The 25,655-nt window shown below is 38.1% G+C and overlaps 1 protein-coding gene and 1 pseudogene across 2 annotated transcripts; both read right to left on the bottom strand.

The window, feature by feature from the left end:
* Window positions 1–1,533: 1,533 nt before the first annotated feature.
* On the bottom strand, window positions 1,534–4,076 carry LOC133882262 (UDP-rhamnose/UDP-galactose transporter 3-like; annotated as a pseudogene).
* A 9,407-nt stretch (window positions 4,077–13,483) lies between these two features.
* Window positions 13,484–24,741, bottom strand: LOC133881553 (ankyrin repeat domain-containing protein 2B). Of its 2 annotated transcripts, none has more exons than XM_062320498.1 (9): window positions 24,588–24,741; window positions 24,448–24,490; window positions 20,381–20,712; window positions 18,774–18,986; window positions 18,518–18,666; window positions 18,241–18,409; window positions 15,965–16,057; window positions 13,871–14,010; window positions 13,484–13,747 (listed from the first exon to the last, which is right to left on the bottom strand). In XM_062320498.1, exons 2-9 carry the CDS (start codon window positions 24,479–24,481, stop codon window positions 13,648–13,650), a joined length of 1,230 nt encoding a protein of 409 aa, XP_062176482.1. In that variant the 5' UTR covers window positions 24,482–24,490; window positions 24,588–24,741; the 3' UTR covers window positions 13,484–13,647. The 2 variants fall into 2 exon arrangements, with proteins under 2 accessions (XP_062176482.1, XP_062176483.1); XM_062320499.1 differs by having other exon boundaries at window positions 24,593–24,693.
* Window positions 24,742–25,655: the final 914 nt, after the last annotated feature.

Below are 25,655 nucleotides of genomic sequence, written 5' to 3'. Positions count from 1 at the left end.
CATTCGAGCCAAACGCTAAAAAATAATTTTCAAACCATTTTTAGGATTGCAAACAAACATTAAAAAATACCATTATTTTTTTCAGAAAAAAAACCTTTCCCAACAGAAAATATTTTCACCTAAAAACATTTTTCCGACAGAAAATATTTTACTACAAAACAGACGAGGCCTTACTCTCCACTTTTTCCCCTGTTTCTGGTCGCTTGCAACATCTAAACAGAAGCCACTTGCCACCTTAGCGGCCGTTGTTACCTTTACCTTAGTAGATGCTATAACATACTTGGGCACATTTCATGTTCCAAGTGAATTAATTCCATATTCCTTACCACATGCTTGCTATTTTGGCACAAATGAAATATTCAATATTTTAGTATCTCAGTTTCTGAAGTCAAGCATTCAGATCTTCACCTTTTTTTTTTATTATTATTATTATTTTATCTGTGGCAAATGGCATGCCTTTCATTTCGTTTACTATTGCTTAATCATTGTAGATATATTATTTGCATCTTTCTTTGCATTTTCTTCATCCTTGTAAAGCATCTGATTAAAGAAGAAGGGATCCTCTGGATTCTGCTTGGACTTCTATAGGATCTATCTAGAGTAGACATGTGACAGTATAGATCCGCCATATATGAAGCATATTAATACAAACCCGGAACCTACACAAGCATATTGACCATTCTCAATTGCTTCTCTATTCTCAATCTAAAATAACTAATCAAAATTCGCTTTTATCTAGTATAACTAACCACTTTTCTACCTCCCTCGATCAGCTTATCTAAAATTGTTCTCTATTTTATTAACATAATATTTTTTATTCAACGAAAATCAGAAGCTCTCTACCATAGAAATTAGACAAAAATCACAAAGCCAATTCAACACAGCAAAACACCCAAAAAAAAACCCAACTCAAAAAAAATCAAAAGCTCCCTTCATCTCCTTCTACCCATATACAGACAACACCCAAACAAAAAACCATGGACATGTTAACACCGGTGTTTTGCCAGAACAGAGAGAGATAACAGAGCAAAAGAGTTAATTGAAGAAGAAGAAGGGGAAGAAGAAGTCAGAAACAGAAAGGTCTGAGGATAAAGGGCTGTGTTCAGTGATGGAGCTTCGACGAAGAGCCTTGTTGGAGAGAGAACAAAAAAAAAATGAAAAGAGGAAGAAGAAAGTGTACGTAAAGAATGAGAAAGTAAAAAAAAAAAAAGAATGAATCCGTGTACAGTGTCACACCGCATGTGGCGTGATACTGTTTACAAATGGAACCTGAATCTAGCTATTTTGCATTTCATATACATAATCCGATGGAGTAGCTTTTTAGAGTTTTGCTTAGCTACTTTAACTAAAAGAAGGAAATAGCTACTCCAGCGTGAGTGCTTTAGGGGCATAAATAATAGATATATGGCCATTCTACCACTTTACCATCAATTGCTAGCTCCTGGCAGCTAGAAATGTGCATTCTCTCAAGACTGAAAGAAGATTTCAAACGTTATACTACTTCAAAATATAATCCAACCTAAACTTCATTACCTGACAGGTACAAAAATAATATAGAACAATAAACATGGTGAAAACAGAATTAGATGACTAACATTCTCTATGGACATGCAAGTGTGCAGATCATGCTCACACCTGTGCTTTATCATATATCTTGCTGTGGCAAAGAAGGAAGAGGAAATAAAGAAAAGTTACACTGTTGGCTTTTATGAAAATGTTAACCTATCCTACACATTTGCCAAGCTCTACATCCTTCGCTGGACTCTCCTCCTTTCCCACCTTCAACAGTTGTGAATTCTCTTCTGACAGATTGTCTTTCCTGGGAATGATCTTTGAATCCGCTCGCTTCTCAACCTCCACTGCCCAACTATATACTACCATGCATGCCAATAACAGCAATAACCATACCAAGTATGTTCTTCATTGTCAACTCTGAATCAAAGAGTAGCCACCCCAATGTCAGGACACATACATGTACTGTTTTCATGTGGTCTAAAACCTGGAAGGAGACCGCAGAGAAGCGTCCAATGCAGAGATACCGACTCACATTGCAGAATACAGCAAGAGAGCAAGAGAGTAGTATGAAAAACTGTACAAATTCCAATCACCAGTTCCAAAGGTTAAGAACTTGTTTTTAATAAACTAAGTACGTGAATATCAAACAGGCTGCACAGGGATCTAAAGAGACTTAAGAAAGTACTTTCAAATGCACCAGAAGACAACTTATAATTTGATAAAAGTTTCCCGGTAAGGAAATAATCAATGACTGGACAAAGAACAAGAAGTGAGAAGAGCTTGAATTGGAGCTGTCTTACTTAGCAATTCAAAAGAGCCAACGCAGTACTTCTTCTGTAAGGAACCAATCGACTGTTCCTCAAAAATAATTAAACAACAAAAGCACTCATCACTTATTGAAGGTATTGCTGTAAAATAACATGATAGCACAGACTTCTACAAACTAGCTACACAATCAAAATCGAGAAAATATGAAATCTAAGCACTTGCAATCAACAGAGTGTAATAAGCTGCATTATTCATTTTTCACAAGTCACAGTTATGAACTCCACATGATTTTGGATCAATTAAAAAAAGAAGTAGCAAATGGCCATGCCATGGTTAAACAAGGCACACATGCACATATCATTATACAGTCAATGATTAACATCATCACTCACAATTTGTTGCAAGGATGCACACAAGATGGCTACACAGGCGCAGAGAAAATGGCCATAGGCCATGGTTAAACTAGGCACACATGCACATTTCATTATACACTCATTGATTGACATCATCACTCGATCACAATTTGTTGCAAGGATGTGCACAAGATGGCTACACAGGCGTAGAGAAAACCTTTGGCATTAACTTTCACGTCAGTCACCGTACAGATGCCCACACCAACAACAACCACTGCGACAGCCATCTTGACTTCCTTTGAATAGCGTTTGCCATGAAGAATCCATTCCATCCCACAAACAACGGGAATCATACTTAATTTTGAAATCTGCACCAGATTAACAATAATAAAGATCAAAACTAAGGAAATTGTACATATTTAATTTTCAGAAGAATAAGGGGAGGCTTGTTAAATGGTATGTGCCTGGTAAAATCCAACAGATCGAATTGAGTATGAGGCTGAGGTTCATTCCCGTTATTGAAGTATTGGCAACAATTGAGAACCAAAGAAGCTCCCACATTGGGACGTGCTTTGATGCAGAATAACCAGCAGCATTTGACACCAAACCAACCAATGCAGTCACAGATAAGTGAGAAGCCAGTTAAATTTGTTGCTGGAAAGCAGAAATAAGTATCAACGTTACAGGAAAAGAAGGGTGATAAATTTTTAATTTTGCATGCTCTTGATGCAAAGTCATATTGGCCACTGAATTTGAAACCCATTAGCATAAATTGCAGATTGCAATTCATTTGAAGTTGTTGCAGCCCGTAATGAGGATGACAATGTTCAATATAATTTTCACTGCTTATTTCCTTAAAAATGACGTAATTAGTTATCGACCGGCCAGTAATGGTTTAAAATCCGGTAAAGCTTTTAGAATATATATATGAAAAATATAATCTATATTTAGTTGATATTGAAATATTATTTATGTATATTTCCTTTCTTTTATAGGGTTTATTTCCTTTTCTTGTTATTCTAGGTTTATTTACTTGATCATAACTCTTTCTCTCTCTATAAATAGAAAGTTATGTAATAGAAAGGTCTGATATTATGTAGAAATCTATGATGAAACTGACAAAAGAGAGAAGAGAGACAACGGAAGAGCCAAAGCGGAGAGACACGTATAATTAATATTTCAAGGAAATAAAAGGGATATATATATACTTAACAAGCCGAGCGAGTCACGTGAAGAGAAGTATTGGAAAAAAGAAAAGAAAAAGCGAGTAAATATTAAAGAAGAAAAAAAACTGACCGAAGGCGAAAGCAAAACCGGAGGAGGACATAAAATGCTTGTTGGCCATGATAATGCCTACCGAGCTTATTATGTTCATAGCCCACGCTCCTACTTGGCTACATCGGACACTATTATGGCCGATGATTTTCTCTCCTTTTCCATTTACAATTCACGAATTGCTAAGCCTATAAAGATGTGCAAAATGGATGGACAACAGTATAGTATAGCCAGACGCCAGTCAGTTTTTATACACAACCAATAACGTACGTATTTTCAAGAGTAACGTATTACGATGACTATGTTCTAGCTACTTTTCAGGTTCATATTCCTTTCTTGCTGTCTTTAAGTGCAATGAGCTGCATGTTAGCATGTTAGTCCACAGTCCCAAAGCCAGTCATAAAAAATATAAACATGAAGTGAGGATGAGGATAACGCAGTCTCTTTTTAGACCTTTACGTTAGAATTAATTGACTAGTGGGCAATCTTCTCAACCCCTTCCCATTTCTCTTATTTTCTCTCACTCCTTCCTTGCCCCACATTGACTACTGGAGGGAGAGATATAGATATCTCTTCCAATGTTTTGACCATGCATTCCATATTATATGCCACCTTACTTCCCATTCACTTGATCATACTAAAGAAATAATAATAATAATAATCCAATAATTTAAAATAAAATAATGGTGAAGTATAAAATCGACCCTAGATGTACCTGTACATGCCACTTACGTCACTGAGAAAACTCACTCTTCAAGACATTTCTTCATTGGCTCCGACCCGACCGAGAAAACATATATGATGAACAAAGTGCAACCCCGTGAAGTGAGAAACTATCGACTTACTGTTGCATGCTCATTCACAGTTTGAATACTCCTCCCAATCACATTTCTAAATAAATTATTTCAACTTTATATCACATCAATCATATTTTACAATCACTCAAAAAAAAAATTATCTCCCCAATACAAGAGAGGGTAAATTTCAAACAATCATATTTTACAATCACTCAAAAAAACAAATTCTCCTCCCAATACAAGGGGAGGGTGAATTTCAAACAGACCGATGTGTCAAAAGCATCTGACCCCACTCAAACAAATTTAACTAATAATTTTAAATAATATTTGCTGCATAACAAATGTACACACTTTATACAACAAAGTTGACATGATTTTTTTTTTTTTCTCATTTTATTGTAGAGTAATGACTTTTATTGTAAAGTAATATTTGCTGCACAATAATTTTTTACGTCAGCTTTGTTGTTTAAAGTGTGTGTGCATTTATTGTGCAGCAAACATTACTCAATAATTTTATAGAGAAATGACATTTTTATAACAGTCCATTCTATCTTGATAGATTTTACGGTCTCTAATAAAACTTTGACAAGTAAAGTAAAAATACCAAATACATTTATATAAAATTTTGACAAGTAAAGTAAAAATACCAAATACAATATAAATGAAAACATCGGATCAGATAAGAGCTAGCCCATTCTTTTTCTTTTTCTTCCTCTTTCTCTTTCTCGATGGTTAATTTTGTTTGGAATTTTTGGGTGCTATGTTTTGTTAGTTGAAGGAGGAAAAAATTTATAGGGTGTTGTTAATTGATTTTTGACCGAATGAAGGGGAATTTTTTTTTTTTTGTTGGATTTACTGTGTTTTGCCGACGAAGATTTTGGTTGTATTTGACTGGGGAAAGCGATTCATGTTTAGAAGAAAATCAAGTCGAAACATCAAGTCCCAACTTTAAAATAATGCGACCCAGAAAGTTTAGAGTTAAATCAAATACCCATTCACACAAAAAAAATGAAATAAAAAAATAAAAAATAAAACCCAAAATCAACCGAATATCGTTAAGATTTTCTAATGGGTGTAACAAAATTCAAAATTTAATTAGGTCCTACCACATTGCCCTAAATTCTAAGGGAGGGGGAAGAGACAGTGCCAAAGGAAAAGGGAGACGTGAAGGAGAGAGATACCACAATTCAGTGTTTTCATCTTCATTTTATTTGGTGTTTTTACCTGACGTGTCAAATTTTTATTGAAGGCTATAAAAATTAGAGGTTTTACATCGCATCCGTCAGAATAGAAGGTTTAACCACAAATTTTCCATACGTGAACGAGGGGGTTGGACTTTGTTGACTTAAACTATTCAACAATTCAAATTTCAGAGATAAATTTGACTATCAAGTCAAATTTCTTCTATCAAACAAATTTCAACATTATGTCCATAAACTACCTTTTCATTTTCTTTCCTCGCTCCTTTTAGTCAAAACCTGCGCAAGTGATTCTGCTAGTAAGAAATCAGGATGTTGCTAATATGATTTTACGTACACATCTTATCAGAATTCCTCAGCCTTCAAGTTTTGATTTTATTCTGTTTTCTTCCTCCCAATGTCAACAATTCATTTTATTTTTCTTCCTAGTCAATTTTACAAATAAACTGGCTCAAGCCATTGAATTAAAGGATCAATGCCACCGTTTACAGCAACCTTTTGAACCCTAAATTATTTCTTTCCCTGCCTTTTGTGTCAATTGACTCAATTAGACTACACCAAGACTTCGCAGTTCATTGACAGATGCGACTTGTAAAGATCATCACCCACCGGCCGATTTGACTCAGATAAGCCCCTCTTATTCTCTTAATTGCTATCTTCGTATAATCACTACAAAAAAAACCACAATTCGCCACATGTCTCAATATACACGTGGCTATTTGGGGCGTGAAAACAATTGACTGCGTGTATTAAATACACGCAGCCAATTGCCCGTGTGTAATTAATACACGCGGGCAATTGGCCGCGTGTATTAAGCTAATTGGCCGCGTGTATTTAATACACGCGGCCAATTGCCCGCGTGTATTAAGCTAATTGGCCGCGTTTATTTAATACACGCAGCTAATTGGCCACGTGTATTTATTACACGTGGCCAATTGGTCGCATGTATTAAATGTGAGTAGCTAAAATATTTATATTTTTTATAATTTTTTTATATTTATATTTGCAATTGTCCACGTGTATTTTATACACGTGGCCAACTGTTTTTATCAAATACATATATATTTAATCAAATATATATATAAAAAAAAAATTTAAAATATAAATAAGGGATTTAGCCACGTGGCCAAAATTTGTGCAGTAGGCGCGCGGGACAATTCCCACGCCCACCTACACATTGGCTTAATTATTTCAAGTTTCAAATAAGGAAAAAAAAATTTGTTATATATCTCACGGTTTTTTCTCTTTCTCTCTCACGCAGTACGCGTCTTCTTCTTCCTCACGGTTCTTTCTCGCTCTCGCTCTCTCTCACTGTATCGCTCTCTCTAAACTCTCTCTCTCTCTCTCTCTCTCTCTCTCTCTCTGTTTCTGTATCTCTCTCTCTCTCTCTCTATATATATATATCTCTCTTTCTCTCCAAGCTCCGACCGGCCGGCCAGTACATCACCGGCGGGTAAGAAAATTGTACCCTCTCACTCTCTCTCTCTCTCTCTGTCTCTCTCACTCTCTGTTTCTGTATCTCTCTCTCTCTGTATCTCTGTCTCTCTCTCTCTCTCTATATCTCTCTTTCTCTCTCTATCTCTCCAAACACCGACCGGCCGGCCAGTACATCACCGGCGGGCCAGTACATCACTCTCTCTCTCTCTAATACCTCTGTCTCTCTCACTCTCTGTTTCTGAATCTCTCTCTCTCTCTGTCTCTCTCTCTTTATATCTCTCTTTCTCTCTCTATCTCTCCAAACACCGACTGGCCGGCCAGTACATCACTCTCTCTCTCTCTCTCTCTAATACCTCTGTCTCTCTCACTCTCAGTATCTCTCTCTGTCTCAGTATCTCTCTCTATCTCTCCAAACTCCGGCCGGCCAGTAGCTAAGTCTCCGACGAGTTGCCGAAGTTGGTTCTGCATGTGTTTCGTATAGGTATATCGTACGTATACGTATTAGGAAGGAAAAAAACTAAAACAAAAAAACAAGAAGAAAAGAACATGCAGATCTGTTCTTTTCTTTTTCTTTTTTTAAAGCAGTAATTTTGATTTTGGCAACGTGTATTCTTAACACGTATTAGAAAAAATATATAATTTTTCATTTTTTTTATTAAAAAAAAAATACATTTTGCCACGTGTATTTAAATACACGCGGCCAACTGTTAGCCGCGTGTACTTTAATACACGTGTCCAAGTGGCCACGTGTATTAAAATACACGCGGCAAAATTTGCATTTAGTGATACCCGGATCTACCACGTGTGCGCACGTGACTACTTGCACGTAGTCGACAATTCGCCATGTGTACAGTGACCGTACACGTGGCGAAATGCAAGTGGCAAAAAACATTTTTTTTTTTGTAGTGAATCAGAAGCATTATTCTTCAAACTCTAATGTCTTCTATTGATTTGGAGACACAAAAATGATGGCAGAAACCATTTTCCCAATGAGTCATGATGCTCTTAGAACCATTCTACCACTCTTTTACAACTTACTAACACATGTCAGCAGGCTCCTCTCCAGTTCGATCCAAATGCATAATTGAAGCCATGTCAACCACTAAAAGGAAATTTTAACACTTTATAATCACATGCTGACACGTCAAGAAGTTGTAAATAAAAGAAATTTAAGTCTACCAATTTTCTTCCCTTTGCTCTTGTACCATTGTGGGCAATGACTCTACTTAAATCTTCCCTTTTTCCCCACTCCACCGGAAGTACAATTTCCTGTTATTTTGCTTTTCTCTTTCGTTTGTAGGGAGGTTAAGCTCAGTTAAAAGCAACAAAGTTGGGAGATATATGTTAAATCTGTTATGTACCTTTCTTGGATTGGTGTATATTTTGGTATTTTCGTATGGAAAGGAGATTGGAATGATGATTTATGGATTGATGATGAGGAAATAAGAACAAGATAATGGGCTATTCAAGATGCCCAAGTTTTCAAGCTGATTTTAGAACAACAATTCTCCTAAGGGAATCAATTTCTGTAATATTCAGATCATATATTTCTTTTCATATTTGGTTCCCTTTTATAGACTCTAAATAACTAATTAAAGCATCTTCTAGAAGCATATCCTATCTAATTCTTCCAAGCTAATTTACCTATTTACCCCTATATTATATCTTCTTAGAATACCCCTATATTATATCCCTTACAAGATAGTGGCTATTCGAGATGCCCAAGTCTCCAAGCTGATTTGAGAACATCAATTCTCTTAAGGGAAGTACAATTGGTATCAGAGCCAGTCCTTCCTCTCCCATGACTGTGCTTTCTCTGTTTCCCTCACAAATTTTTTTTTTCCTAGCTTCTGATTCCGAAATTCAAATTTTCCTCTCATTTTTCATTGCACAACACAATCAATACCATGGCCATTTTGTGGCAACAGCAAGCACCATTACTTCAACAGGCGTTGGAGATGTTGGGCCAATTGCAAGAATCTATGCAGGTAATGGTGGAGAACACACGCCAAATTGGGTGTAACTTGGACAATCTTCATGAGATTGTGCACGAACTCGAGGAAGAAGGTGAAGCAACCAACGAGCAAATGAAAAAATCAGAACCGGATTCGACTATTTTTGATACAAAGAAGTCGCTACCTCAACCATTCGGGCCCATCATCGAGCAACTGACGATCATCTTGCTCGATCTCCATGCGACTGGCGTCCTCGACGCCGGGAGTTCTGATCCAGCCACGCAGCTTGCGCCTGTGGATGAGCCGTCTGTGACGGTGGTGCCGGCGCCGACTCCATCACAGCCGATTGGCGTCCTCCACGATGCGATAGCTGCCTCCCATACAGCCAGGCGTCTAGGTCTGTTCACGCCGAGAAGGTCACTGCCCACGTCACCTTTGCCATTGGTGACCACCCCGATGCTACGTTTCAAATCCGACGCTCCTTGGAGTTTTGGAACTCGACTGTCGTCTTCAAGCAACGTTGGCGATGGAAGCCTGTGAACGACAACGACGATGCAGTGGCTGACAACTCGGCTGGCGTAGTCGATGGAAACCATCGCACCACCAGGATGATTTTTCCTGGTGGAAGCTACTGCTCCGTCTCCATGAACACAGGGAATACGGTGGTCTCCATTTCGCATCCATGGTCGCCGATGCGGTTTGCCATTCCGGCCGGCACTTCCTTCGTACAGCGGCAAGCAGGAGGACAAGGGCTGCGGCCATGGCAGCAGATCCGTTTGGCGTCATTTCCGCGAGCTTCTGGAAGGTTCTAGAATACCCGTTTGGAGCTGATGCCGTTTTTGGAGGTGCGCGTTGTGCGTCATTTCCGGGAGCCTCTGGAAGGTTCCAGATCAACCGTCTGGCGCGTGGGACTTGGGCGGTTTTGGAGCTCCACGTGGCAGGAGTTGGAGCAAATGAAGTCTTGGACAGTTTTGCCCTTTGGGAGGCAGTCCTTTCTAGATGCACATCTGTTACAAGGGAGTGGGCTTTCCAATTGGTTAGGCTTCTGTGTTGGGTGCTATGTGGGCCAGCTGTAGGCCACTTGAGTACAAGGCAGCTGAGGGAGATTGGGCTTATTGCATGGGCTAGTGCAAGGGATGCTGTGTGGGCCAGCAATAATGGAATTTTCAATTTCCTTAGATAGCTTAATTGTTTGGTTTATTTTTTCTCTTGTATTTTTTTTTAAAACTCGCACCTCGTGGGCGAGGTGCTTAAAGGAGTGGAGAATGTAAGGGATATAATATGGGGGTATTTTAGGAAGATATAATATAGGGGTAAATAGGTAAATTAGCTAGGAAGAATTAGTTAGGATGTGCTTCTAGAAGATGCTTTAATTAGTTATTTAGAGTCTATAAAAGGGAACCAAATATGAAAAGAAAGATATGATCTGAATATTACAGAAATTGATTCCCTTAAGAGAATTGTTATTCTCAAATCAGCTTGGAGACTTGGGCATCTCGAATAGCCCATTATCTTGTTCTTATTTCCTCATCATCAATCCATAAACCATCATTCCAATCTTATTTCCATACAAAAATCTCAAAATATACACAAATCCAAGAAATGTATATAACAATTGGTATCTGTTAGGGAAAATATTAGTTTACCAAAGCCCATCCAAATCATTTGGGCCTAACCGGTTCACCCGACCCGACCACCCGACTCCGACCACCTGACCCGGGTAGCCGACCCGGGTACCTCATAACACCCGAGTCCGCGAATATCTCGGGATTACCCGGGATTTAAGGGACACGACACACTATACATAACTAGATCGTGCGCCCGAAGTCTCTCCAAAAAACATGTCACCCATAAGGGATCGTGCGCCCGAGATACGCAGTCGTGGAACCCGAAGTGTCCGTGCGCCCGAGGCCATGTCTTCCTCAACTGCTGATCCCTGCACAAACCGGGAACAATCCTAAACTACTCCTCAATCTCTATAAATACCAGAATCTCTTCTAATATTAAAAATTACTCTGCTCATATTCAAACTATCATCTTACTTAAGCATCGGAGGGGGATCGTCGACACCCCCCCGACACAGTGTTTATTATTTTGCAGATCATAAAGAACAAGGCGAATCATCATCCGACACGTCACCATGCTGAAAACTGTATCAACAGTATCAAAGCTATTCTTTCTCATCCATAGCTTCCGCCTTCTCCTTTCTTACCACCAATTTTTTTTTTTCTTTTTCCGATCCAACACCCAAAAACAAACACCAAAATATACCATGGCAGCTCTGTGGCACCAGCAAGCACCACTACTTCGAAAGGCGTTGGAGTTGTTGGGCCAAATGCGAGAAACTATGACGCTCACAGTGGAACACACACGCCAATTGGAGTGTAAATGGAACAATCTTATTGCGATTGTGCATGATATTGAGATAGACGACGCAATAACTGAGCAAATAAAAACTGCAACACCGGGTCCGAGTTTTTGTGACACAGAGGCGCAGAGCAAGACCCTACCTACACCATTCGGGAGCGTCATCGAGCAAGCGGTGGAAGCCTTTGCCAATCTAAATTAGCACGGCGTCGTCAACGCCACGGTTTTCAAACCAACCCCGACGATCGAGCTCCTGGATGCTCAACGACAACGGCCTCTGCCGTTGGAGACTCAACCGAAGGCTACGTTTCAGATCCGGTGCTCATTTCTGTTTCAGTACTCGAATGGACGGGCTGCGAATTTTGTCGTCTTCAAACACCGATGGCGGTGGAAGTTTTCTTGGTGGTGGCCACCGTGGGTGCCGATAACTGGAGGCACTAGACTCCGGCACCTTTCACGTATGAAGCCGCCATTTGGCAATCCAGACATTTCTCACGATCCTTGGGTGAACGAACCGACTGTCACTTGTTCAGCACAGAGGCGGGGAGGGAGACGTTAGCCATGGATGCAGAAGCTTTCTGCATGGGGGAGCCTTGCTGGCGCTTCTGGAAGGTTCACGCTTAACCGTCTGGAGCTTAGATCTTGGGCGGTTTTGGAGATCTACGTGGCAGGAGCTGGAGCCGATGACATCTTGGACGATTTGCCCTTCGGGAGGCAGTCCTTTCTAAATGCAAGCCTATTCCAATGGAGTGGGCTTTACAATTGTTTGGGCTTTTGTTTTGGGTGCTATGTGGGCCAGCTGTAGGCCACTTGAGTACAAGGTAGCTGAGGGGGTTGGGCTTTGCAATTGCAGGGGCTAGTACTTGGGATGCTGTGTGGGCCAGCAATTATGGAACTTTTAATTCCTTTAGATAGCTTAATTGTTTGGTTTATTATTTTTGTATTTTTTTTTTTCAAAAAAAAAAAACTCGCACCTCGCCCACAAGGTGTTTCAAGAAGTGGGGAATGTAAGGGATATAATATAAGGGTATTCTAGGAATATATAATATAGGGGTAAATAGGTAAATTAACTAGGGAGAACTAGTTAGGATATTGCTTCTAGAATATGCTTTTAGAGTCTATAAAAGGAAACCAAGTTTGTAAAGAAATGCATGATCTGAATATTACAGAAATTGATTCTCTTAGGAGAGTTGCTGTTCTCAAATCAGCTTGGAGACTTGAGCATCTCGAATAGCCCATTATCTTCTGGTTATTTCCTCATCATCATTCCAATCTCCTTTTCATACGAAAATACCAAAATATACACCAATCCAAAAAAGGTACATAACAAATGCATAATTGAAGCCATGTCAACCACCAAAAGGAAATTTTAACACTTTAGAATCACATGCCGACACGTCAAGAAGTTGTAAATAAAAGAAATTTAAGTCTACCAATTTTCTTCCCCTTGCTCTTGCACCATTGTGGGCAATGACTACTTAAATCTTCCCTTTTTCCCCGCTCCACCGGAAGTACAATTTCCTGTTATTTTGCTTTTCTCTTTCGTTTGTAGGGGGGTTAAGCTCAGTTAAAAGCAACAAAGTTGGGAGATACATGTTAAATCCCACATAAAAAATGCTACACACATCCCCATTCCCACTCTTGAATGCAAATTTCCTTACATGGCACTAAAAATTACCATCAAATTCAAAATCTAATAGTGATCCATAAAAAATCTAATGGTAATTTTTAATGTCACGTCAGCTTGTGCATTTAGGAGTTGGAGTGTGTAGCATTTCTCATCCCACATATAGGACTACTCCATGGAAGATCGTACGTTTATGTTAAGCAATGTGGCAATCAGAGTAAAAATAGGATAGACAATGCATCAAGTTGTGGTGACTACATCCTCATGCTGATCAAAGCAAATTGGTCTAACGCACAATAAAATGCCTATGACATGCAAGAGCCAGAAATATGTATGCCACCATGCCTACATAAGTTACAGGAAGGCATCCTTCTCGAGCAGCTTCAGCACCTCGTGTTGGTTGTTTAGCTTGGCGACATCAATGGGAGTCTTTCCATCCAAGTTCTGAAGAGTCCTGTAGAAAGGGATGAAAAAATTGAAAAATTAAAAGGTGCACATCGAGTGACTGGCTAATTTTTTTTTAAAAAATCAGCCCCTAGAAAAGGTGTAAAGATTAATTAACAAGCTGCTGACTTACACAGCTGCACCATTCTCCAGCAGCAGTGCAACGCACTCCTTCCTTCCATAACCAGCTGCATAATGAAGGGCAGTATTTTTATTCTTGTCCAAAGCATCCACCGTTGCACCAGCCTCAAGAAGGACCTGAGCACACTTCACCTGAAATGAAATCAAGTGCATCTGCTCAAACTTTGCCAAATTCTTAGAGAAAATTCAAAAACCCATTTCACGATCCCAATTACTTCTACTAATTTCGAACAATTGAATTAGGGCCGTCTAAATGGTGCAGAATTTTACAAAAAGCGCCTAAGCCCACACTAGATAAAGCAGTATCTGACAGCCCTGATTATGCAAGCAATTATGCACTGAGGAGGCTTCAAAGAGTACTACTAAAACCATAGGGTTGGGTCAGGTTGGGGAATGAGTAAGGTTTGACTTTGACATAGGCACCATCTGGTGAGCTAACTGAACTCCAGACACCAATTGTGCCCAACTATAAACTACCAAAGGCAGCTATGGCTGGTAATGTAAGGGTGCTGTTTAGTCCAAGCTACTAATGCTGTCTCGTTTGAATGGCCATAACATCAGAATCATGCCTATAGTTCAGCCACATCATTAGTGCACACACATCAAAGTGAAGGGGAAATCTGCCCAACTATGTTCCCTCTGATTAGGCCACCAGCTACATAAAGTCCTAGATTTCCTCTGGAATGCCCATCTTAATCAGCTTCACCATGGCATCAAAAAAAGCTCAAGTAAGCCTGAGGTTCAAAGTTGGCCTTTTAACAACGGGAATATGTACACCAGAGAATCACTTGCGAATGTGTCGCAAACTCATTATGATTGGTGTAGAAGCAAGCAATAACAGTGCTGAAATAATAGTGCCATCCACTTATTAAACATGAGAATTAAGGTATAACATTTGATTGTGGTTAGAAGGGAGGCTGGAGGTTCAATAACATATATATCGGATTGCAAGTTCTCCAAATGAAAGTATTGCAAAAGAATCAGATGGTACTTTGAGGAAGGCCTGCCTCCCAATATGAATACTTTGTTTTCTTGCCATCCACCATATTGATTACCATTTATAATTCCTTCAACATCTGGGGTGTACTCAGTATTATCCCTCCCATCTCGTTTATGAAGCATAGGAACAGCCCAACCTAGGTACAAAATCCAAATAAATGGTAATATAGAACAACCCATACCACCATGTACGAAATAAAGAATCAAACTATGTATGTAATGTAGAACAAAATCCCATTCCACAGAATCTCATTCCATGAAATAGGATGTTAGAGATTTCATTCCATTGCTTGGCAAGTCTGAGAATGCCATTTCTCATAATCTTAGTCCACTGTTCAGTAAGACGAGGAATTCATGTGTTCCCTTTTCCAAAGGGCATTTTAGTAACAAAACTAACAACTGCAGAAATGCCAGAAACAGACAAAATTGTAGCAAATTCATAATTCCTGACAATAATCGGAGCTCTGTTTTACAGCAACCAATAACTTCCATTACAATGCGATTCAACTCAGTTGACTTTGGCCCACGACTATAGCTCTTTTCAGGAATTCTAGGGTAGTGTTTTTACCAATATCAAATTTCGAGATTCCACAGAATCTAGGTTACAAGATTCCTGATGTTTTTGCGCAATCTGTCTCCCAGTTTTTACTTTCCAATGCAACATTTCAACTTAAATTGATGGACCAAACAATGGAAAATAACCCATGAACACAAACTCATTCTGCTGAGTCTTGCCACAAACTGTCTGTTCCAAGTGATGATGATATTAACATTTAGTCAAAGACACCTTTGGGCTTATCTAGGAAGTAATCAAATCCATCAGAATTCCCATCCTTCATGAAGGAAATGATAATAACAAGAAGAATAGTAATAATAATAACAGTAATAATAGTACTAATAGTAAGAGTCATAATAATAATAAATTTTAGCACTTCCTCATATCAAAACAGCCTAACCATCCTATATGCCGAGGCTTTAAAAAGTCTATCATCTAGAGATATTTAAGATAAAAATAAAAAAAATAAGAGTTTTTACTAATGGGGGAAAAGAAAGGAAATAGTAAGAGAACTTCTGGAGATTGTCATACCTCACCATATCCGCATGCAAAATGCAATGCTGTCCTTCCCTCTGAATCTTCTTCATCTTTATCAGCACCAGAGGCTAGTGCATTTTTCAAACCCTAATTGAAATAAATTGAAATAATGAAGACATCAATTCTAGCAATCAGCTTAAATGAACTAAATAAAAACACACCCTGCATCTTAATCAGGCAATTCAACAGAAAGGAAAAGCACCTGATAATGTTTGATATTGAGAATTTTCTTCACCCCCCCCCCCCCCCCCCGCCACAACACACAAAAAAAAAAAAAAAAAAAAAGGAATCAGCCGAAGAGTGGGCAAAATGCATGCGGAAAGCCCCACCCACATTTAATTTTATAAGTAATTGAAATATCATCAAAAGCGTAAGGCGCATCCAGATACATAAGAAGTATATATATGAGAAAACACTTAGCTAGTAGAAGCAAACAGAACAAAGAAATCATAATAACTAATCGCCAAAGAAAAACAAATGCAACTGTCCAAAGATACAGACTATTGAAAAATAAAGACTTAATTTCTTCCAATATCTTCTCACAGTCCTCAAAACTTCCATCGCTCCTTTCCTTCCATAGAGACCACAAAAAAACACGAAGGCACCATCTTCCACATAGCAGCACTCCAAGTGTTACTGACAATCTATCAACAAGCATAGAAGTCGACCGTCTAGGTATAACCCAAGACAGCCCAAATCGACTGAAGAAAACATACTAAATGGCATAAGGAACCTTACGATAGAGAAAAAGATAGTCCACAAGCTCCTCTTTTACACATTTAGAACCTATCGACCACAATGATGTGTTGCTTCCTAAGATTATCTATGATAAGTATCTTCTCTAGGGCTGCCAACCAAGTAAAAATGCAACCCTCAAAGGAACCTTAGTTTGCCAAACAGTCTTCCAAGGGAAACAAAGCCATCATTACAACCCAAGACACTGTAGAAAGATTTAATAAAAAACAACCCTCTTTTGGAAGGGACCCACCACAGCTTGTCTTCATCTTCTTGCCTACGCTCTAACTAAATACAACACTCTGAAAAATGAGGCAAAAATATCCACTTCTCAATCATGAGCGCTCTAGCAACGGTAAAGTTTGAAAGCTCCAAGAGAGTCGCAACTGAAGCATAATTTGCCAAACAATACCATATACATCTGGAAAGGCTTCCTTAAGGGCCATATCCTTACATCATAGATCATGCCAGAATATAACCTTGAAGCCATCTCCCATCTCAAATCTGGTATGGCTTGAAAACTTCCCCCAACCCCTCCTAACATTCTTTCATAACCCCACCGCATACACCCCAAAGAGGCTCATTAGAACACCACCCACCCCATGAACTGTAAAATTTAGAGTCCACCACCACTCTTCACCAAGCCACTATTCGCTCAAGCCCATAGTGCCAAACTCATTTTCCTAAGAGAGCACGATTGAACATCAACAAGTTCCAAATCCCCAACCCTTCCTTAAGAGATTGGCGAACAAACTTTAAACCAGCTTACCAAGTGATATTTGAACTTTTCGCTTAGACCACCTCATAAGAAATCACGTCGAAACTTCTCAATATAGTTTGCAACACCGGCAGGGAGAGGGCAGGGGGACATGAAGTACTTAGGTAAATTGGAAAGCGTGTTCTTGATAAGGATAACCCTACCACCCTTAGACAAATACATCATTTTCCAACTAGCCAAACGATGCTCTCTCTTATCAGAGCCTAGTTCCCACAGAGAAGTCTGATAGAAGACACCAGTTAATAGTAACAGTGAGCATTTTACTTAAAGCATCCATGACAATAACAGACAAAAGAGGAGATAAAGGATCTCCCTGTCTCAACCCGCAAGAGCTATTGAAGAAGCCAAACAGAGTGCCATTCACCAAAACGGAGAAGCACACTGAAGAGATGCAATGCGTTATCCAAGAACACCAATCTGCTTACCTCGGACGAACGCATTCTGCGACTTAGAAATAATCTTCTTCAACAGCATATTACACTTGTTTGCTATAATCTTAGCAATAATTTTGTAAATGCCACCCACTAGACAGATCGGGGCAAGGAAGACACCAGTGCACTTGGACACATTGTAAAGGAGATGAACGGCTCTTGCAAACAATCCCCAAGCCCCTAAGTCAAATTTTCTTATACTTTATACGAAAGATTTTCAGACATTTTTTTTACTGATAACGACCAATTCCAATTGCATTTCCAAACGATAATGAACAACCAAATAGCACATAAAGGGATTAGAGCAAAAATGTGCATTATCATACCTCTACATCACCAACACTAGCAGTTTGATGAACAATTGACTCATCCTCATTACCCAGATCTTCAGCTTCATCTGGCACAGAATTTTCAGCAGAAGTAGTTGCATCTCCTGAAACTGCAACACCCATTGCTTCACCCAACTTCTGCAGAACCTCCTTATCATTCCAGTACCTGCAATACCAGAATTTAAACCTCTTTAAGGAATGAAAGTTTAGAGTTAATTGATTGCAACTGCTACACCATACTGTAAGGCAGAAAAGACATCTTAATACTTCCAACCTCATCATGGCAGCTGGACCACCGTTCTCTATCTCTTCTAAAATAGGCTTGAGAGATGGATCTTCCTTGATGCGTGCCATTCGCTCCTCAAGCTGGTCTTTGTTTGATGGATTTGTAAAGCTTTCAAGCACGTGAGACATTGATGGATCCTGAGAAGAGATAAGACTTGATATCCGCCCTGGCATTCTTTTATAATACATAGACAAGAACCAAAAAAAAAGGGAATACCTTAGACGAGGCAAAAGAACATAATTACCTGCATTAATGCATTACCAAGCCTCTCAGCCATGGTCATAAATTGGGGATTCTGCATAACCTGTTGCATGGTGTTGTAATATTGTTGAGTATCAAACTGAGGGATGCCTTCTTCAATTGATGCACCCTGAAAAGTCTTCTGGAGCTGCTCTGCCATCTGGTTGAATGAGGGATCTCTTGCTATCTGTTCAGCTAGATCCTTAATGCTTGGATCCTGTGTGCATTTCACACATTAGATATTTTTGAAGTACTAAAAGAATAGACTTTAATTAGACTTTAAAAATCAAGACCAAGTTCAGAGTCAAAGAAAAACAAGGGGAGGGGAGAGGGAGGTTGTTGGGTTGGGGAGAAGTATCAAATGTTATATTCATATGGCTGTTATGCCATTTCATGAAAGCAACCACCTTAAACTTAAAGAACTCTTCTAATTTCCCAAATTGTAGACTTGTTACTTATCAAAATCAACTTCAAAAGTAATGTTCAAGATGATACTTTTTCCCTACCATGCAATCCATTTTTCAACAATCTGAAAACACACGGTTTCCTTGACTGATTGGACTTTCAGGCCACAATCTGTCATGCCAAGTGCCACCACCTATCAACATATCTAACCCACACAAGCAGGCCAATACCCAACCCTATATTGAGGTGGCTAAAGTCCAGATTGACCCATTTAATATATTTTTTTTTTTATATGCACACAAAGAATAGAGGGGAAAAACACATGTAGAGTTCAATAAAGTAGTTTGAGCTGATGTCCATATTTAGGCTCATTATTTGTTAAGATGAAAGACAACATTTTATCACAATGTCAAACAATCCCTAAAGAACCTATTAGCCGCGGCAAAATCACCTTTCTTTCTCGCCTCCCTTCCTATAAGTCAGACGTTGGTCCTTTCTACATGACCAAATCTGCATATCATCTTAGCCAACATTTTATCTCATCTTAATTTCAACTGCAGCTATCTCCAGCCGCTCATAAATGCCAATATGTATACTGCTATTCGTTCTTTTCGGGTCAGTTGACCCATTAAATATTGAGAGCATTTACAAATTTCTTTAATAAGGAACTAAATTCATCTATGTGCATGTTTCTTCAATGCTAAACTAAACATTCAACGAATACCATAAAGCATGGTTGATCTCTCATTGAGTTTTGATGGAGGGCCTCAAAGTTTTGTATTTGCACTATGTTAACCAACAGGTCAGGTCTAGGCACAATTGGGTCAAGGGAGCAATTATTCTCAAAGGTTCTCACCCCAAACCAACCGGTCACCATTCACTTGTATCAATCCTCCCATAAAAACAGTGGATGTTTACCTTTAGCACTAAAATACAAATAAAAGAGTAATAAGATAAAATCTTTTTAATGAAATCAATTACACAAATAAGAATTCAGCAATTTTTTTTTTTCACCCACGTAAAATTATTGTCAAATTCTCCAGCCAAACAAACAATAACCAAACTAACAATAAATACAGAATTGTCTCTACTGAAAAACAACCAAATCATATAATCACATTATGAAACTCAAACTAAGAAAGAGAGTAAAAAAATAATATCAATGCGACAACTAAACAATCAAGAGCAAGATACAAGACATTGTACATTAAGCAGGCCAGTCATGGCTGAGAAATCAAAAGGATTGGGAGGAATCCCAGCCCCTGGTGGAGAGGTCGCTCTTCTTTGTCCTGACTGGACCCCCCCAGAGGATGTTTCAGAAAAATCAAAAGGATTGGGAGGAATCCCAGCCCCTGGTGGAGAGGTCGCTCTTCTTTGTCCTGACTGGACCTCCCCAGAGGATGTTTCAGAAAAATCAAAAGGATCAGCAGGAATCCCAGCTCCTGGTGGAGAGGCCGCTCTTCTTTGTCCTGACTGGACCTCCCCAGAGGATGTTTCGGATTTGGCATTTTTGTTCTCTGTTGAACCTGCTTTTTTATCTAAGGAACATAAGATATAAGTGAGAATAGTATACTGAACATCTTAAAGCATTTATCATAATATTAATATCTAAAGAATCTAAAGTCAAATTAAAAACATCAATGAGTGGATACCAAGGACATCCAAGAAATAGGGTGTTTTACTAGAACACGGTTAAAGCAGATCACTTAAATACAAACATATATATCCACATGAGGTGACCTTTCCTATCAGGAATTTCGCCATGAAAAATCCAAAGAAACCCTTTACCTATACGCTATGTATGAGAGTTTGGAGGGAGATGAGAGGATAAGAGGGGACAGAGAGAATCAGAGAGGAAATAGTTATCTCTTCCTTTGTTTGGATGTTTTAATACGAGGAGAGACAGGAAGACTGAGGAAGGAGAGGAAAGGACAAGGAATTATGTGTTTTGAGAATAGGGAGATACAAGTTATAAGAGTTTGTTTTCCTCTTCGAACCTTCTAGATTTCAGAAGCTTTAAGTGTGGTTAACTCTCTTGTATACATTTCGAATATGAGGGGCTTTGCCTGTTTTCTTTTCAATATATTATTACTCATCAAAAAAGTTGTAAGAGTTCAAATAATTTTGAAATCTTAGTACATCAGTAAGGATAAAAAGCCAAGTCTAGAATGACCCTTTTGCCTTGGCTATTATGCAATTATACATTAGTAGGGAGATAAAAATCTTCCTCTTTTATATAGTTTGATAGAGTGATACCTCAAATAACTTTCACTGGGAATTGAAGCTTGTAAGGGACTCTACTGCAATTTTAATCCTATATTAGGCATCTCATCTCCTTCTATGCACTGTAGTGCAACTTCATCCATCTTTTTCTTCTTTAAATTGATCCTTTCCAATGCTGTAATTTCTATTAAACACTTATGATCTCTATTCCTTATCTCGTACACCTAAATCCCTTCTTTTTTCTTTTTTGATAAATAATGTCATATCATTGAAAAAGTGCAAAAGGCACAACTCTAGTACACATGAAGTATACAAGAGTTCTCCTAAAGTGAGGAAACATAAGAGCATGAATTTAAAAACTTTACAAAAGTAACACAACTCGGGTTATGATGAGCCAATACCCATAAAAATAAAGTGTTAAGCACATTTCGATGCAAATCGTCTTAGCTTGACCACATCCCATCGAATTGCCCCAACTAGTCAACAAATCCAGCACCCGTCGTGGCATAACCCACTCCACCCCAAACAACATAAGAAAGTAGCTCCATATATCTCGTACAACATTGCAGAGAAGTAAGATGTGGTCAATGGATTCCCCATTCTTCTTGCACAAACAGCACCACTCAACCACCATGATATTTCGCCTCCGCAGATTGTCATGCATCAAAATTTTTAATAACCCTGACCTTCTTTCAATTCCAACTCTACACCCTAATAACCCAAATTCTAAAATTAGAAGCTTTTGGAAATTATGTAGCATAGTTTTCAGCTGCTAGCAACCTCTGGACACCAAAAACAGAGCCTTATTGAAACCTAGATTGCTTTGTGCAATACGCTCCTAGCTTCTAAAAACAACTTTTAAGAGCAAAATTTCAGACGACATCAAACTCTTGTAGTTGCAAACTTATATATTTATAATCATGAAGATCTAGCAACTCATTTCATGAAATGCAAAAGGGGAAAGAAAAAACTGACTAGGGTGGTAGTGATTTTAATAACATTCAAGTCCTACCATTACCTGATACCCAAAGAAAAAAATAGAAATTATGTTTGTGTTATGCAAGTGTGGTAACAGGTATGAACCTACAGTAACAAAGTTTATCTAACTAGCCACAAAATAATCCCTCAAATAACTCACAATGACATCACTATAACGATTATAACTTTTCTCATAATGAACTACAACCATTTCTAGAACTAAGAATTCTTTAGGATTAGATGGTGTGGCTTCTTTTCCCAAAATCAAATTATTTCCAAGGTTTTGGCGAATAGGCTAAAATTGGTGTTGGGAAAGGCTATTTCTAATTCATTGGTCATCAGCGGTAGACAAATTCTGAATTCAATTTTGATTGCTAATGAATGTTTGGATAGTCGGATTAGATCTGGGGAACCTAAAGTGTTGTGTAAATTGGATTTGGAGCAGACGTATGATCATGTAAATTGAGAGTTTTTATTTTATTTGTTGGAGAGAGGTGGATTTGAGGAGAGATGGAGGGATTGGATAGCACATTGTATTACTACGATGTGGTTTTCCATTCTTATTAATGGTTCTCCATTCGGATTTTTGTTATGGAGGCATTAAGTAGGATGATGTTGGCTAAAGTGGAGAGGGGACTTTTGTCTGCATTTCTAGTGGGGTCAAAGAACAATGAAGAGCTATTAGAGTCTCATTTACTGTTTTGCTGATGATACTTTGATTTTCTCTGATGCAAATTCCAAGCAACTACGACATTTGCGGTATATTTTCTTATGTTTTGAAGCTGTTTCAGGATTGAAAATTAATTGAGCAAAATCATAAATTGTTCTTGTTGGTGAAGTGGGGAGATGTAGAAGGGTTTGCTAGTATTCTTGGTTGTAGAGTATCTTCTTTGCCGATGAAGTATTTGAGTTTGCCTTTGGGTGCTTCTTATAATGCTGTTTCTATTTGGAATGGCATTATTTAAAAATATGGAACATCGGTTGGCTGGATGGAAAAAGAAGGGGGGTAGATTAACTTTGATCAAGAGTATACTTTCCAATTTAACTACTTATATAGTGTTGCATGTGTAAGAAGAGTGAGAAATCCGTTGATCACTTGTTGATTCATTGTGAAGTAGCAAGAGAGTTATGAAGCTCCATCTTTAATTTGTTTGGTGTTGATTGGATTATGCTTAAAAGAGTGAGAGATTAGTTGATGAGTTTGGGAGGTGAGGTAGGGCGTGGTAATATTATGTTACTATAGAGGTTGGCTCATTTGAATTTGATATGGTTCCTTTGGAGAGAGAAGAATGAGAGGATCTTTGAAGATATAGAGACTTCAGTAATAGAGCTACGAAAGATTATGTTTAACACCTTATATACTTAGATATCAGCACATCATAGCTTGCTTATTTCTAGTTTTACAGCTTTTGTCAAAACTTTTGTTCATCTTTCTATCCTAATTAGGGAGTTCTCTTGTATACTTCTTGTATATCAGGGCTATGCCCTGCTGCGCTTTTAATGATATTGAATGACTTATTAAAAAAGGATTAGATGGCATGGAAAACATAAGTTAAACATTAATATTAGACAAATCCTATGGATGGGATTAGATGATCTAGAAAACATAAGTTAAAATTGAATAATAGGCAAATCCTATTGCAATTACACCAAATGTATACACGTGAACGTGAAAGCTATGAGCTTGAAAGTAATGATTTAATTCTTTCAAGTGTATGCATGACGAAGAGGGAACTCGTATAACAAAAATCTCTCTGATCATTATCTTACAAATTAAACCCCCCATCCCACCTATTAACATATGCCATTCAGGTAGATCAATAAAACTTATCCAAAATCACAAGCACTGCAGATACTACTTCACTGTCTCCCGGTACTATCTTGTACGTACGCAAAGCTCTTTATCCTAAAATGAGAAGATGGTGATCTAAATACAACTCGCTCATACAGAAAATCTCAAAGTGGAGGGGCAAGTACATATATCTACGGGGTATCTACATATCCGCAGACAAAAAATCTGAAAAAAACAAAAGATGAAATATAAAAGCAGTTGTAAAGCAGCAGCGGCTCACCAGCTGTAAGATCCTTGAGCGAATTTGAAGCCATCGGGAAAAGCTGAATCGAAACAAGAATGGGAAAACGAAGATGTAAGCCCCCTTGATAAAAATTGATGACGAAAAACAGAAGAAACAAAACCCTCGAGAATTCAAACCTGACTGCTTCTGGATGATACGATTGATTGAATTTAAAGAAAATGGCTTGTTACCAGGATTTAGAGATCCAAAACCCTATATAAGATGCGATGGACTTATTCACCACCACCAATATGCGTACCATACAGCTACACAATCCAATACAAGCACAAAACAGTGGGCCATACCGATCCTCATCTGGATATTAAATGACCCTTTTGCCTCGGGCTATTACGCAGTTATCCTCAATTTCTAACGCAATAATTTTTTTAACCATAATTATTTTTACGATCATTAAACTTTACAATTATTCTGCACATTGCAGAATTGCATTTTTTTAACTGTTTATATTATAATGACCGAGTTCGATTAATACTAATACAATACGATTTTTTTTTTTTTTTTTTTTTTTTTTTTTTTTTGTGAAGAAGTAAAAAATAACTATTAATTAATTAAAATCACAACCATGAAAAAAAAAAAAAAAAGGAAGAAAGAGAAGGAGAGAGGCCCAAAAGAAATATTTTTTATAAAAAAATATCCATTCGTGAATAGAGTAACTCCACATGCAGAGTTACACTATTTACAAATCCAAGACAAATCTATTTTGCAGTTTTAGTAAATAATGGGACGGTGAGGTCCCCGCTATACATCGAAGCCCCTTCTTTCATTTAATCAATGCTATTGTTAACTTATACAGTTCACACGTTCTGGCTCTACCCATGAATTATCCAGTAATCAGTCTTTATATCATTTGTTCTAGTTAAGAATATGACTAACCAAATCATATTAGATCTTCCTTCCATTACCTTGTTGTATCAATTTACAACAGATAATGATAGTCTGATTACCTACCCTTTAGGTGAAAATATTAAGTTTAAATTTCTAAAAGAACAAGATATTAATCTGTTTAATGCTTACAAAAGCAATTCAATTTTTTAGTCTATTAACTTAATCAAAGCAAAAACTCAACAAATAGAGTTTTTACAAAAAGAAATTAAGGTCAAAAGAATTGAAAACCAACTAAGCCAAAAGACCCTCCACAAAAGATCCAACTATTTAAAGATAGGATTAAAAGTGAAGTTTGTTTT

Source organism: Alnus glutinosa, chromosome 11 (genome assembly GCF_958979055.1).
Source record: "Alnus glutinosa chromosome 11, dhAlnGlut1.1, whole genome shotgun sequence".
In the NCBI taxonomy this organism is placed as follows: domain Eukaryota; kingdom Viridiplantae; phylum Streptophyta; class Magnoliopsida; order Fagales; family Betulaceae; genus Alnus; species Alnus glutinosa.
Note: the sequence above shows the minus strand (reverse complement) of the source record. Positions and strands in the feature narration are given on the sequence as shown.